This window comes from Malurus melanocephalus, unplaced genomic scaffold (assembly GCF_030028575.1).
Source record: "Malurus melanocephalus ecotype Western Australia unplaced genomic scaffold, MMel_1.1 scaffold_32, whole genome shotgun sequence".
NCBI lineage: Eukaryota > Metazoa > Chordata > Aves > Passeriformes > Maluridae > Malurus > Malurus melanocephalus.
The window spans coordinates 1,217,550-1,229,147 of NW_026623264.1; the positions used below are offsets into that span (position 1 = coordinate 1,217,550).

Sequence of the window (11,598 nt, forward strand, 5' to 3'; positions counted from 1 at the left end):
ACAAGGGCTAATTTGTCCACTAGTCATTTTTGGAGGGTACTGGTAAAAGCCATCCCTGAATGCTAGAATATTTTCATTAATGCAATATTTCTGTAAAACCTAATACTGCCTCTCTATGTGTGAATTTCTGAGGTAAATTACTGTTTTRTTATATCTACTTGCAAAAGAAGAAAAATATTTTAAAATTATTCAGGCACTATAATGCCACTAATAGTGCCACTCTTAATTTTAAAAAACAGCTTTTAAAAATTCTGATACAACCACAAGGCAAACTCACATTCAAGACAAGCAGTTGGATCCCTACCAAAAAACGCAATGTTTAGAAAAATCGGTGTTTTAAATGCTAGGATGTTACTAGTAGCAGGAACACCATCAAGAGTACAAAACAAGAGTCATGAAGTCTAATTCAACTTCAAATTGAATTGCAATTAATTTAATTGGATAAATACTTACAAGAAGAACCTGCACACATCAGGCAGCTGACAACAGACATGCCATGTGTACAGCTGAGCACAGAAGGGAAGAGACTTTGGAGAAGACAAAGACCACTTAATGACTGCCCAGTTTTTACATGTGTGTAACTTCCCTTTTGGATTATCTGTGATTAAGGGAACCGGTTCTTATATTTCCTAGGCACCTGTTACAATCACAACTTGTTTCCAWGCCTGATGTCACACATTTCTCAAAGTTAGCATCGGGGCATCAAAGTATTGCCAAGTTTAAGGGGCAGGAGGACATGGAAGYGGCACTGCCTTCACAAGGAAGAAACATCCCACAGAAGAGCTCACACATTGCTATGCAGGCAACCCAAATACACATCCCTGCTTGGCACCTTTGTCCTACTAAAAGCRACACAGCACCTTGTAAACTGGCATYGTGCCATTCTGACAGATGGACTTAAGTGTAGGCAGCCAAGAGACTATGTATAAGCATCAAATATGTTTTTGAGAGGAGGACTTCCAGCCAGGAATGTTAAAACAGCTGTCCACATTGAGCTTGCATGCCTACATTTAAGAGGATATGCTATTGCCACTCGAGCCCTGAGCTGGATTAACTTGGAAAATAAATAAGATAGCTTCCACAGCCACATAAGGTGAGTTTTTGCAGAATCAGGATTAGTGATACTCAGGGGGGCTTTACTGACCTACTATTAGTGGGCACACTCACAGGGTCAAAAAGCTCATCAGTTCTGTAGCTCAATTAACCTTTTATCAGGTACACGCTCATATACATTTATTTTCCCTCGGAAGAAAAACACAGAATGCAATACCAGCATGATTACAAACAAACATATTAGTGACCTTTCATTTTGTGTTAGAGGATACTTTATGAATTAGCTCACTCAAACACATGTATCTGTGTGACTAGGATCTGTTTCACTGGGCTTTCTTCTCTTTTTTGTAACTTCAACTCCCATGAYCCAATTCAAGACTTTTTGTTAGCTCATGCTGGCACACAGACACACATTTTACATTTTGACATCATTTGCATAGCTTTCCCCATTAACAGAATCACACCACTTGGAGAAGCAGGCATTGCGTAACACAGGATGTGAGGTGGCAGGCCTGCAGAGCCATGCCCAGGCCACTTCCATCCCATCCCTGCACCTGGCTGGGCTTCTGTGGCCCACAAATCCCTCTCCTCAAGGACATGCACATTCCAAACCGCTGAGAAGATCCAACAAAAACATGTTTGCTCACATCAACATGCCAAACAGTGTTCTTTTTTTTTTCCCCCATAAACTTAGATTTTACTCCTGCCCCTCAAAAYGTCGTTAGCCTAAACTAAAGTGAGGCAAACATTCAAATGTTAATGAATTAAAAATTTCCTCAGACTTCCACACTATTTAAAAAAGAAAACACCAAGATTTCAGACAGGCAACATTGCTTCTAGCCCTGAGTAGCTTCAAGACTGAATGGAGGTGATGGTACATTTCATTCAATGTTTAAACACACTTTGTGTGCATTTTAATTCTCCCTGTGGTCACAACCAAATCACAGGCATCAATTTTTCATGTACACTGTAGCTGGGTGTACTTGTCTTTGTTCTTCTGAATCACTAAAAATGAACTTCAACTCTGCAAGGGATCCTCCCTGTATAGATCAAAGCTGCCTTCAGTGTCCGGCAGGCACAGGGTCACAGAGAGTCTACCCAGCTGCTGGTGTCTTTTACCTTYGTAAACTATGCTGCAATTAAAGTTACCTGAGTCACTTCATTACAATTTCCTGTGCTAGAAGCACGCCAGTGGTAGGCATCTTTTCTCTGCACAGTGAGGATTTCCCCCAATTGACCTTGCCTTCCCCTTTGTTGAAGAAAGATTTCCTCCTCTTRAACCGTTCACCTCTTTTACCCTTCATTCCTCACCTACAGCATTTCCTTTTTCTTTTTTGCGTGTTTTTGAGGACAGTGTGAAATCACCTACTTGCAAGACTTCCTAACTACAATTTAGTGACCTCAGTAACAAGATGTTTTGTTTTTTCATACTACCAGTAAAGTTGATGCCAGGTTAATCGTAATTTCCGTACCACTTAGCCTTTCTCAGAAGGGAGAAGAGAGGGAAAAAAACATTTTGTCATATACTTCATCAAGCAGATTAACAATGCAGTGAATACCTCTCCCTCCTTCCAAAAACCAGCAGTGCCCCAGGCTTTTTCAAGACACTGCACACAGACTGTGCATGGCTTTAGAACGGTTCAGGGAACAGTCAAATTGCCGAAGAACAGGTCAAAAGCAACAAAAACACTGATCCGGATCACTAATTTTGCTTAGTGAAGTAGTTACACACATACCCCACAAGTGTATTACTTTCATAAATATGTATTTTATATGCAATTATTATTTCCACAGCTATCGTAAAGCCAAAGTAAATTGAACTGCAAATGGTAATGCTCAGTATCCAAAACCCCTCTGCAGCTCTCTCAGCCTCCGAAGTGCCTCTCCTTATTTGAGAAGAATTGGAAGCGGTACACGAGGTTAATTTCTTACTGAAGCATATAAGATACTAATGCAGAGTCGGARAGCAGGCAACCTTCTCACACATTACACAAATCATTACGATCAAACTCCAATAAAGTTTAGTATCCAGTCATCTGAGACATCCGTTCCTCCTGCTATCACACAACTATCAGGAAGACTTGTCTGTACCTGCTGAAAAACGTGTGCCAGATTGGACTCCCATTTAGCTGTGCTCCTCGAGCTACCCTAACCAAACTCTTAACCCTCAAGGTTTTACATGCTGGTTTATCGATGCTTTTGTAATTCTTGAGATGCCAGATACCGATGTATCAATGCCARTTAAAATTCATTGCTAGTAAAAGGCAAATGAATGCTAGAAAATTAAAATGAAGCATGTCAAAAATCTCTCACAGTACTTACTGAACACATTACAGACTTTAGGTTAAAGGCACACTAACCTATTTAGAAATATAAAGCTTCTGTGTTAGGAAACAGAAACTTGAAGGGGCACGGTAGATTGTAACACTGCTTTCTGAAAAAGTCATCGGCTACTGCCAAGTGTTGAAAAGCATTAGAGAAGACAACTTTCTYTGCTGCTCTATTCCCTGTGCACAAGGAGGGGAGTACAACTGCTTCTAGGCACACTGCATTAGCTCCACCTGTTACTACTGTTCACCATGCCACAGAACATTTTATAATAGCAAAGCATGGCAATTTTACTTCAAAAGGTCATTTCAAAAGGCAAGTATGTTGGTCAGCAGAACCAAGGCAGAAGTACCTGTAACTGGCCCCTCAGAGAGATCTGGGGTTCAGCATTCAAAGTACCCAGGTACTTAAGTTGCCTTACCTAGGTAAAGCGAGGCGTTTTCTTTCTTGACATTGTCATCTAAGTAGGTTGGTCCCAAGGTATAGATGGGTGTCGAGCCCATGCCAATGAGGATTTGGGCACAGATGAATAAAGCTACATAGAGAGAGTGGTCATTTCCACCGGAGTCCTTGATGCAGGCCGACGAGTCCCACTGCTCTTTGGCAGTGCCATTGCCAGCCACGCACAAGCCCTCGTTACTGACGGAGGAGTTCAGTTCCTGGATCTGGTACGGCGGAGAGATGAAGTGAGGTAAGGAGAAGAGCGCAGCGCCCAGGGCGATGAAAAGCCCCCCGACGGCCAGCCAGAGCGGCCTTCGCCCGCGTCCCCCGAAGTAGCTGATGAAGACCACCACCACCAGGCTCCCGATGTCGAAGCAGCTGACCAGCAGCCCCGACTCCGARCTCTTGAGGCTGTATCTTCGCTCGATGGTGGTGATAACGCTGCTCAGGTAGCCGGAGACCATGAGGGACTGGATGAAGGTCAGGAAGCACATGCACACCAGGAAGAAGCGCGAGTCCGCCAGCACTGCCCGCAGGCACGCTCGGCCCGGGGGGCCCGCCAGCAGCAGCGCCGGCGGCGGCGGCGGCAGCAGCAGCGGGGGGCCCAGGGATACCCCTCGGCCGGGCGCCGCCGGCTGACCGCCCGCCGTCTTCCAGGGGAAGCTCCCGCTGCCGCCGGCGGCGGAGGGGGGCCGGGGAGCCTCGGTGGCGGCGGCAGCGCCCTCGCCCCGCTCGGCCTCGGGAGCCGGTCCCGCGGCGGGGCTCGCCGGGCCGCCGCCGCCGCCCCCCCCGGCCGCCAGGGGGGAGCCGAGCGCGGGCAGACTGCGGCACCGCGGCGCCTCCGCCCGGCCCCCCGCCGCCGCCGCCGGCCGCTCCGCCCCGGGGAGCCGCTGCTCCGGGGTCCCCGCCGAGGCCATGCTGGGTCCGGCGGCGGCCTCAGAGGAACCCGGCCGGCTCCATCGCCGCCGTGCGTCGAGCGCGCTGAGGGGCCCGGCGAGAGCGCAGCATAGCGAGGAGGGGAGGAGGGAGGGGAGAGGGGTGGCCCTAGCTGCGGCCGCCGGCCGCCCCGCCGCACGTGTCAGCCAAACTCCTTTGTGACTCCATCCACCCTCAGTCTCGCTCGAGGGGCCGCCCGCCCGCCGGGGCGCCCGCGCTGCCGGCGGCTCCCGCTCCCCGTCGCCGCATGCCCGCGGCGCCGCGCTCAGCAGCCGCCCGCCGGGGCCCCGCGGACTGCCCGCCCGCCGCGGGGCAGCGCCGCCCGCTCCGCTGCCCGCATCCTCCTCTCTCCTCGCCGCCGACGCCGGTGACAGAGCTCCGGGGGGTTGCTGCCGATCTGCGGGGCGAAGAGCAAGCACTGGAGGTCAGCGGCGCTGGCCAGAGCGGCCCCGTCCCTCCCCGCCGCCCCGGCCTCTGCCCGCCCGACCCCGCGGTCTGCGCTGAGCTCCGGGGAGCGCCTCCGTCCCCGCGGGGGCTGGATCACAGCAGCGCCCCGGGAACCGCGCGTCCTTGGGGACGGCACATGGATTTACATAAGAGCTGGGGCGGCCTCGGCCAGAGCGCGACCCTTTTATTTAGTGCCGGATGCGACAGCCAAAGGTCGCCGTGCCAAGCCTTTTATTTTCCAGCCTAAAAATAAATGCGCTGAAATAAATACTCTGCTACAACTCAGCGGCCCGGGGAGCGGCGGCAGGCGGAGGGAAGGGGAACAAAGCCGGAGCCGGGCAGCGGCGGCGGCGGTCACCCCGGGACCCGGCACCCCGGGCCCGACCTCGCCGCCTCAGCTCGCCCGGGTGCCCCCCGGGACCGCCGGGCGCAGAGCGGTGCCCAGACATCCCTACCCCGGCAGCGGAACACGCCTTTTGCCTCCTTTGTCCGCTTTTGTCTCCCCGCCGCCTCCTGCTCGCTGCGGCCCCGCGGAGGGGTGGGAGGGGGAGGCAACGGCACCCGGGCAACCGCGCCCCGGCGGCGGATCGCCCCCACCCCCAGAGGGTGGGCAGCGGGCAGGGCGGCGGAGCCGGCCGGGCGCACCGGGCTCTCCTCCCGGCCGCCGCCAAGAAAAACCACGGGGCTACTCACCGAGCGTGCGGCGCGGGGGGCGGCCGGCCCGGGCCCTGCGCCCCCGCCCCGCCTGTCACCCAACGCCGGGTCCCCCTCGGCCGCCTCCGCCTCCCCGGGCGCCGGAGCGCAGGCGCGCCCGCCGCAGCCGCCGGGCTGGGTGATGCCGCCGGGTGCCCTCCGACCTGCCCTGGCCGCCGCGCCAGCCCGCGGGCACCCGGCTACACCCCCGCCAGAGAGGCCGGAGCTCCCGCGGGACGGTGCGCCCGGCGGCGGGGCACGCTGTGGGTTTGCCCGGTCGGTGCCCTTGCTCACCCGTGGAGATGCTGCGGGCTGCAGCTCGGCGCCCGTGGCTGAGAAAGTCCGCGGAGCGCCGCGGTTTGCAGCCCCGGGCGGCGTTTAGGATGCTTAGGATGGTGGTACATGGCCTTGTGTAAAAGGCGGGAATATTTGGAAGACCTCAATTACATCGTCTGCTGAAAAGTGAGAACCAGGGGATAAGTTTAAAAAAAAAAAATTATTTAAAGGAAAATAATCAGACCACCTGATGATCCTTTTTGTCCGGATCTTGTCTCCCATGCACACAGTCTCCAAAACTGAGAGGCACATGCAAAATGTGGGAAAAGTAGTTTAGAGTTTACTCCTTGTAGGGTTTTGTTCTAATGCCCTTTTTTTCGGTTTGTGCAGTGTATTGAATTGCACTGGTTTGTTTTGCTCCCAAGACCCTGTATTTACAGCCTGAGTACCAAGATAAGGCTAAACGGTCTTACAAATTATTATATTTGTTGTGGCTTGATAGAATGTGATCTRTTGAGGTATTTGTCTTTTTGCCCAAAATTTTCTCAGATAATAATGCCAAGGAATACACTAAAGAAGTATAATATCTTACACATTTAGTTAGTAGTTAGTGCTTTTCTGGCAGGATGGAAGATTTACTGATTTGTTTCCCCTCCTTTAAAAAATGTTTAAGACTCACTCACCACACTTGTTTACTTATTTATAGTCTGGATCAATAAGAGAGTTTCATATCATATTCACAAAAGATACCATTTTCAAGTTTTATAAAGCTATTATCAAAAGGTATTTTGATACCTCTGTGTACTCACTAAACACTCCAGCTGCTCAAACTCAACACAGCTAATGTTGCTTTTAACCACATTTTTCCTGTTAATAAGCTATCCCAAGTTTACTGCTTGTCTAGGCCTGCTGTTTTAGTTTTCCCTTTGATTCAGTTAGGTTTTCAAGGATTCTTGAAAAACTCATTGTAATGATTCTCTCATCTCTAAATAAGGCCCTTAAGACAGTTTCTTCTATTTCATTATCCCACAGCTACTTTTTAGTTGTTACTGGAGCCCCTCTCTTCTGCCTCTTCCACTGTCAGCTTCCTCTGGCCGCAGCTTCTGTCACTGCAGCTCTGGCACTCACCTCAGTGCACAGTAAGCTGAATAAACTCACTGAGGCAGCAGAAAACCAATCCAAAGGAAAAAAAAAGTGTTTTGCTGGTTTTATGAGCTGAATCACTTCACCAAGAATGAGAGCACAAGAACCTGAAAAAAAATAAAGGGGAAAAAAGGTCCATGGGGAAARAGGAAGAGAGGATAACCCATTTCAACAAGAACAAGGTTGAAATTCAACTCCATCGTCTCACTCAGCCATCGCCAAGAGCATACGTGTAATTCACCTGGTAGGCAGTATCCCTTCAGTGACTCCTTTGCACTTGAACCAGTGCACGAGCCAGTAACTTCACTTTTTAAGTGTAATGGGTCATATGTATGACACCTCAGTATTGGAGTCTGTCCTTGGTTCGCAACGACCCCATGCAGCAATACAGGCTGGGGAAGAGTGGCTGGGAAGCTCCCTGGCGGAAAAGGATCTGGAGTTGCTGGTCAGTAGCTGGTTGAACATGARCCAGTGTGTGCCCAGGTGGCCAAGAAGGCCAGTGGCATCCTGGCTTGTATCAGCAATAGTGTGGCCAGCAGGACCAGGGCAGTGATTGTCCTCTTGTACTCAGCACTGTTGAGGCTGCACCCCGAAGCCTRTGTCCAGTTTTGGCCCTCATTGCAAGAAAGACATTGAAGTGCTGGAGTGTGTCCAGAGAAGGGGAATAGAACTGGTGAAGGGTCTGGAGCACAAATCCCATGAGGAATGGCTGAGGGAGCTCGGAYTGTTTRGCCTGGAGAAAAGGAGGCTAAGGGAAGACCTTATCACTCTCTCAGACCTTATCAGACTTCTCTGTCTGAAATGAGGTTGCAGCCAGGTGATGGTCAGTCTCTTCTCCTSAGTAAAAAGTGATAGGATGAGAGAAAATGGCCTCAARTTGCACCAGTGGAGGGCCTAGATTGGGTATTATGAAAAATTGCTTCACCAAAAGGGCTGTATTGAAAAAGACTGCTCAGGGAAGTGGTGTAGTCACCTTACTTGGTGGTATTAAAAGACAAGTAGATGTGGCTCTTTGGGACATGGTTTCATGGTGGACTTGGCAGTGCTGGACTCAAATGATCTTCAAGTTCTTTTCCAGCCTAAACAATTCTATGATTTTTACATCAGCTTTGAGATCTTTTTCTATGACTAGGATTCCTGGCCATTATAGTATAAAACCAACCAAAGCAAAAATTTTTGTGACATTGTAGAATAAAATAAATACTCAAAAGTGTCCTCCCATCYCATGGGAAATAATAAGGGCACAGCATTCCCAGCTTCACAGTATTTGTAAATAGTACAGCCTACAAACAGGTACAATTTCAATTCTTTCTTCAGTGTCAAACCTGTAAAGAGATAAACTTGTTCTTAGGACTATGTGAGCTTGTTTGTTTGGGAAGTTACTCCACCTGACTGTAGGTTCTTCCCTGCTTACKTTTGGGTCTGAATGAAATAACAAGTTGGCTGCAGTGGGTATGAGCATCCAGCACCAAGTGATGAGTGGGAAATCAGTATTATTCTTTTTACTTGACAGGTTGATTACAGAAGGTGCAACAATGGTACCCAAATTTACAATAAAATATAAATGTATAAAACTTACTATGCAAAATTTCTCCTTTTAAAGATAGTGGATTTAAAATACACAATATCTCTCAATCACAAAGCCATCAAGTGGTGTTGCAGACCAGCCTATTTATGGCTACAACTGCAAAAGAGCACAGTTCCCATTTTGATAGATTAAGGACATGGGCTGACACTCTGTTTTGATTTATCTGTTTTAATGAAAGACATGAAGTCAGGACTGGTGAAAGGCAGGCCGTTTGTCTTGAAAGTTTCTAAGTTCCCAGCTGACAGCCTGCTTCCCTCGTGGGCTGCCCTGCTGCAGTGGTGAGTGCTCACACAGCACTTTCAGCTGCTATTCTGTGAGGGACAAGACTTGACTCACAGCTTGGTCTCATGAGCTGATCAGTTCCAAAAGAGAAGGTGCCAGAGCTACCAAGACACMATCTTTTTAAGGTCACTTTAGCTGGTGACAGTTTTGAGGCTTTACATGTCCCTGATAGTTCAGAAAGCTGGTAATGCCCAAGAGGTATTTCAGCCTAGTCTATTTCAGGCCACAAAGAGASGGAAAACTCAGCTGAAGGGTGGCACGAGTTGATGGCTCTGCTTCTCCTTCAGTATTTCACATTTCCAGCCAGGTTTTCCATTCGATGAAATATCACAAATGCAATAAATCAACACACTTGTCTTCCTTCCCTTTCTCCCTCCTACTGCTGCCATTTTTGGGCAACGTCTGCTCTTCAYTCCCAGCCCAATATTAGTAAAGGAATAAGCAAAACAGGATGTGCACTAGGAGGCTAGTGGACTTTAGATTCTCCTGGAGTGTGGGCATTGGGAAGCATAAACCAAAAAATAAAGAATGTCACTTCTCAGGGACCTTCACCAAGCTAGTGTCCTAATGAACTCCCGAGGGCAGGTTGCTGCTGGGAGAGAACAGCTCATTATTTTTGTTTGAGATGTCAGAGAGAGCACTTGTAACAGCAGATCCTATACTAAAGAGCTGATTTAGTACAAGAAATGAACTTAATCGCAGTTAGATGCTGCTGGGAGACATTCAYGTTAAGGTTTGTCAGTCTCCACAGAAGAACTAGCTACAGTTTCATGAATGAAATAAAGAAACCTTGAATGTCAGGGAGGTATAAAGCAATATGGGAAAGGGAAGGGAAGAAGAGAAAATCTCAGAAATAATGGTTGAACTTAGAGGTGATAGCTGTCAGTATTAAACTGTACATGTCAGAGAAGAAAGGACTACCTTTTCTCACAGCAGTAATTCTTCTACATTGCAGTCTGCCCTCTGCCATGCACTCCCATCCAGGAAGCAGCCCCATGATGCGCAGTGGGGCCAGGACAGTGGAAGTGATGGATTCAGTGGTGGATTTGGTCATCCAGGGATCATCAGGCATGGAGAGGTGGTGAAGTGGGCTTATGTTGGGTTGGGGGCCCAGTCAGAAGCCACAGGTGGTAAGGATACCTGCAAAGGGAAGGTTCTGACACGCCTTGCTCATTGCAGGGCTGAATCCAGCACCATGCCAATAACATGGGCTCCTCTTTGAGTGCCTAGTAGCAAGATGAARCCCATGGCACCTATATTAGTCATAGTGATGCTTCGTTAGGGCTTACTGTTTTATTTTAGAAGATGCCAAGTCTCAGGAAGTAAGTTACAGTGAATCTGCTTGAGATAATTTTAACAGTTGTGTTTAAAATTAGACTTTCCTTCTCAAGCAAAAGCCCAATGTTTGAGTGTGTCTAAAAAAGCTAGGCAAGCATCTTAAAGTGGGACTGACTCTCAGCTTTTTATGTCTGTCTCCGGTGCAAGCACGCACAGAAAACCTCTTATTTTGAAAAATAAACTGAAGTGTGAAAAGTGTCAGGTTTTATACGTAAGGAATGTAAAGAATAAAATTTTTTAAATCCCCAACAATATAAAGCATGAAAGATACAAAATTTTTTTAAATCCCCAACAATATAAAGCATGAAAGATACAAAATTTTTTAAATCCCCAACAATATAAAGCATGAAAGATACAAGGAGAAGCTAAAGCATGTTTTCTTTTTATACATACCATTAACCTCTTGAGATCACACTGATAAAAGCTAAGGGACAGAAGAGGTGGGCAGGGGCACGCAGAGGCTCTAATTCCCACTCTTGCAACATTTCAGTCTGTGCTAGGAATTTGTCTGGTGGGGCGGAGGTGAGGGGGTGATGCAGGAAGCTTTCAGAGTCAGCACAGGACCTTCATCTGGCCAGTATCTCAGGTCTGTAGAACACAGTGAGGGCTTCATCCAGAGGAGAGGAGCCAGCCYTTTCCTCCCCTCTGGAGCCAGCCAGGCTGGAACCCCCTCACCCAAGCACCACAGACTCTGGGCAGCTTTGAGCCACTGCTCATTCTGCAGCACAGTGCTCTAAGTGCTGCACTCTAGCCCCAAGCAAGAAATATATCTAAAGGCAGATAATCCACTACCTAATCATCAAAGATATCTTTTTTTTTCCAAGTTATTTACAAGTGAGACATACCAGATTATTAAATACCAGGATACTTGGTTAGGAATGTATACAGGGCYGCGGTAGCCTAGCGGCAATGAGATATGGTACATGCAAAGACACATTTGGTGCSTGTAGTTGTTTCCTCAGCTCTATACCTCTGGCTTTAAGGCTTTTTTTCCTACAGTTGCAGCATTATCAGGCTTTAAGGAGACAYGAGATACTCAGTTTGCATGGAGAGGAAGAAGGGAATTGTACTCA

The 11,598-nt window shown here is 48.5% G+C and overlaps 1 protein-coding gene across 1 annotated transcript in view; it reads right to left on the reverse strand.

Annotated features, from left to right (window-relative positions):
- SLCO5A1 (solute carrier organic anion transporter family member 5A1) overlaps positions 1-4,983 on the reverse strand; it is a 74,184-nt gene extending 69,201 nt beyond the window's left edge. Inside the window, exon 1 of the mRNA XM_057363918.1 lies at positions 3,803-4,983. Within this exon, the coding sequence (XP_057219901.1) occupies positions 3,803-4,739 (937 nt within the window). The 5' untranslated portion in view covers positions 4,740-4,983. The remainder of the gene's footprint in view (positions 1-3,802) is intronic.
- Between the last annotated feature and the right edge of the window lie 6,615 nt (positions 4,984-11,598).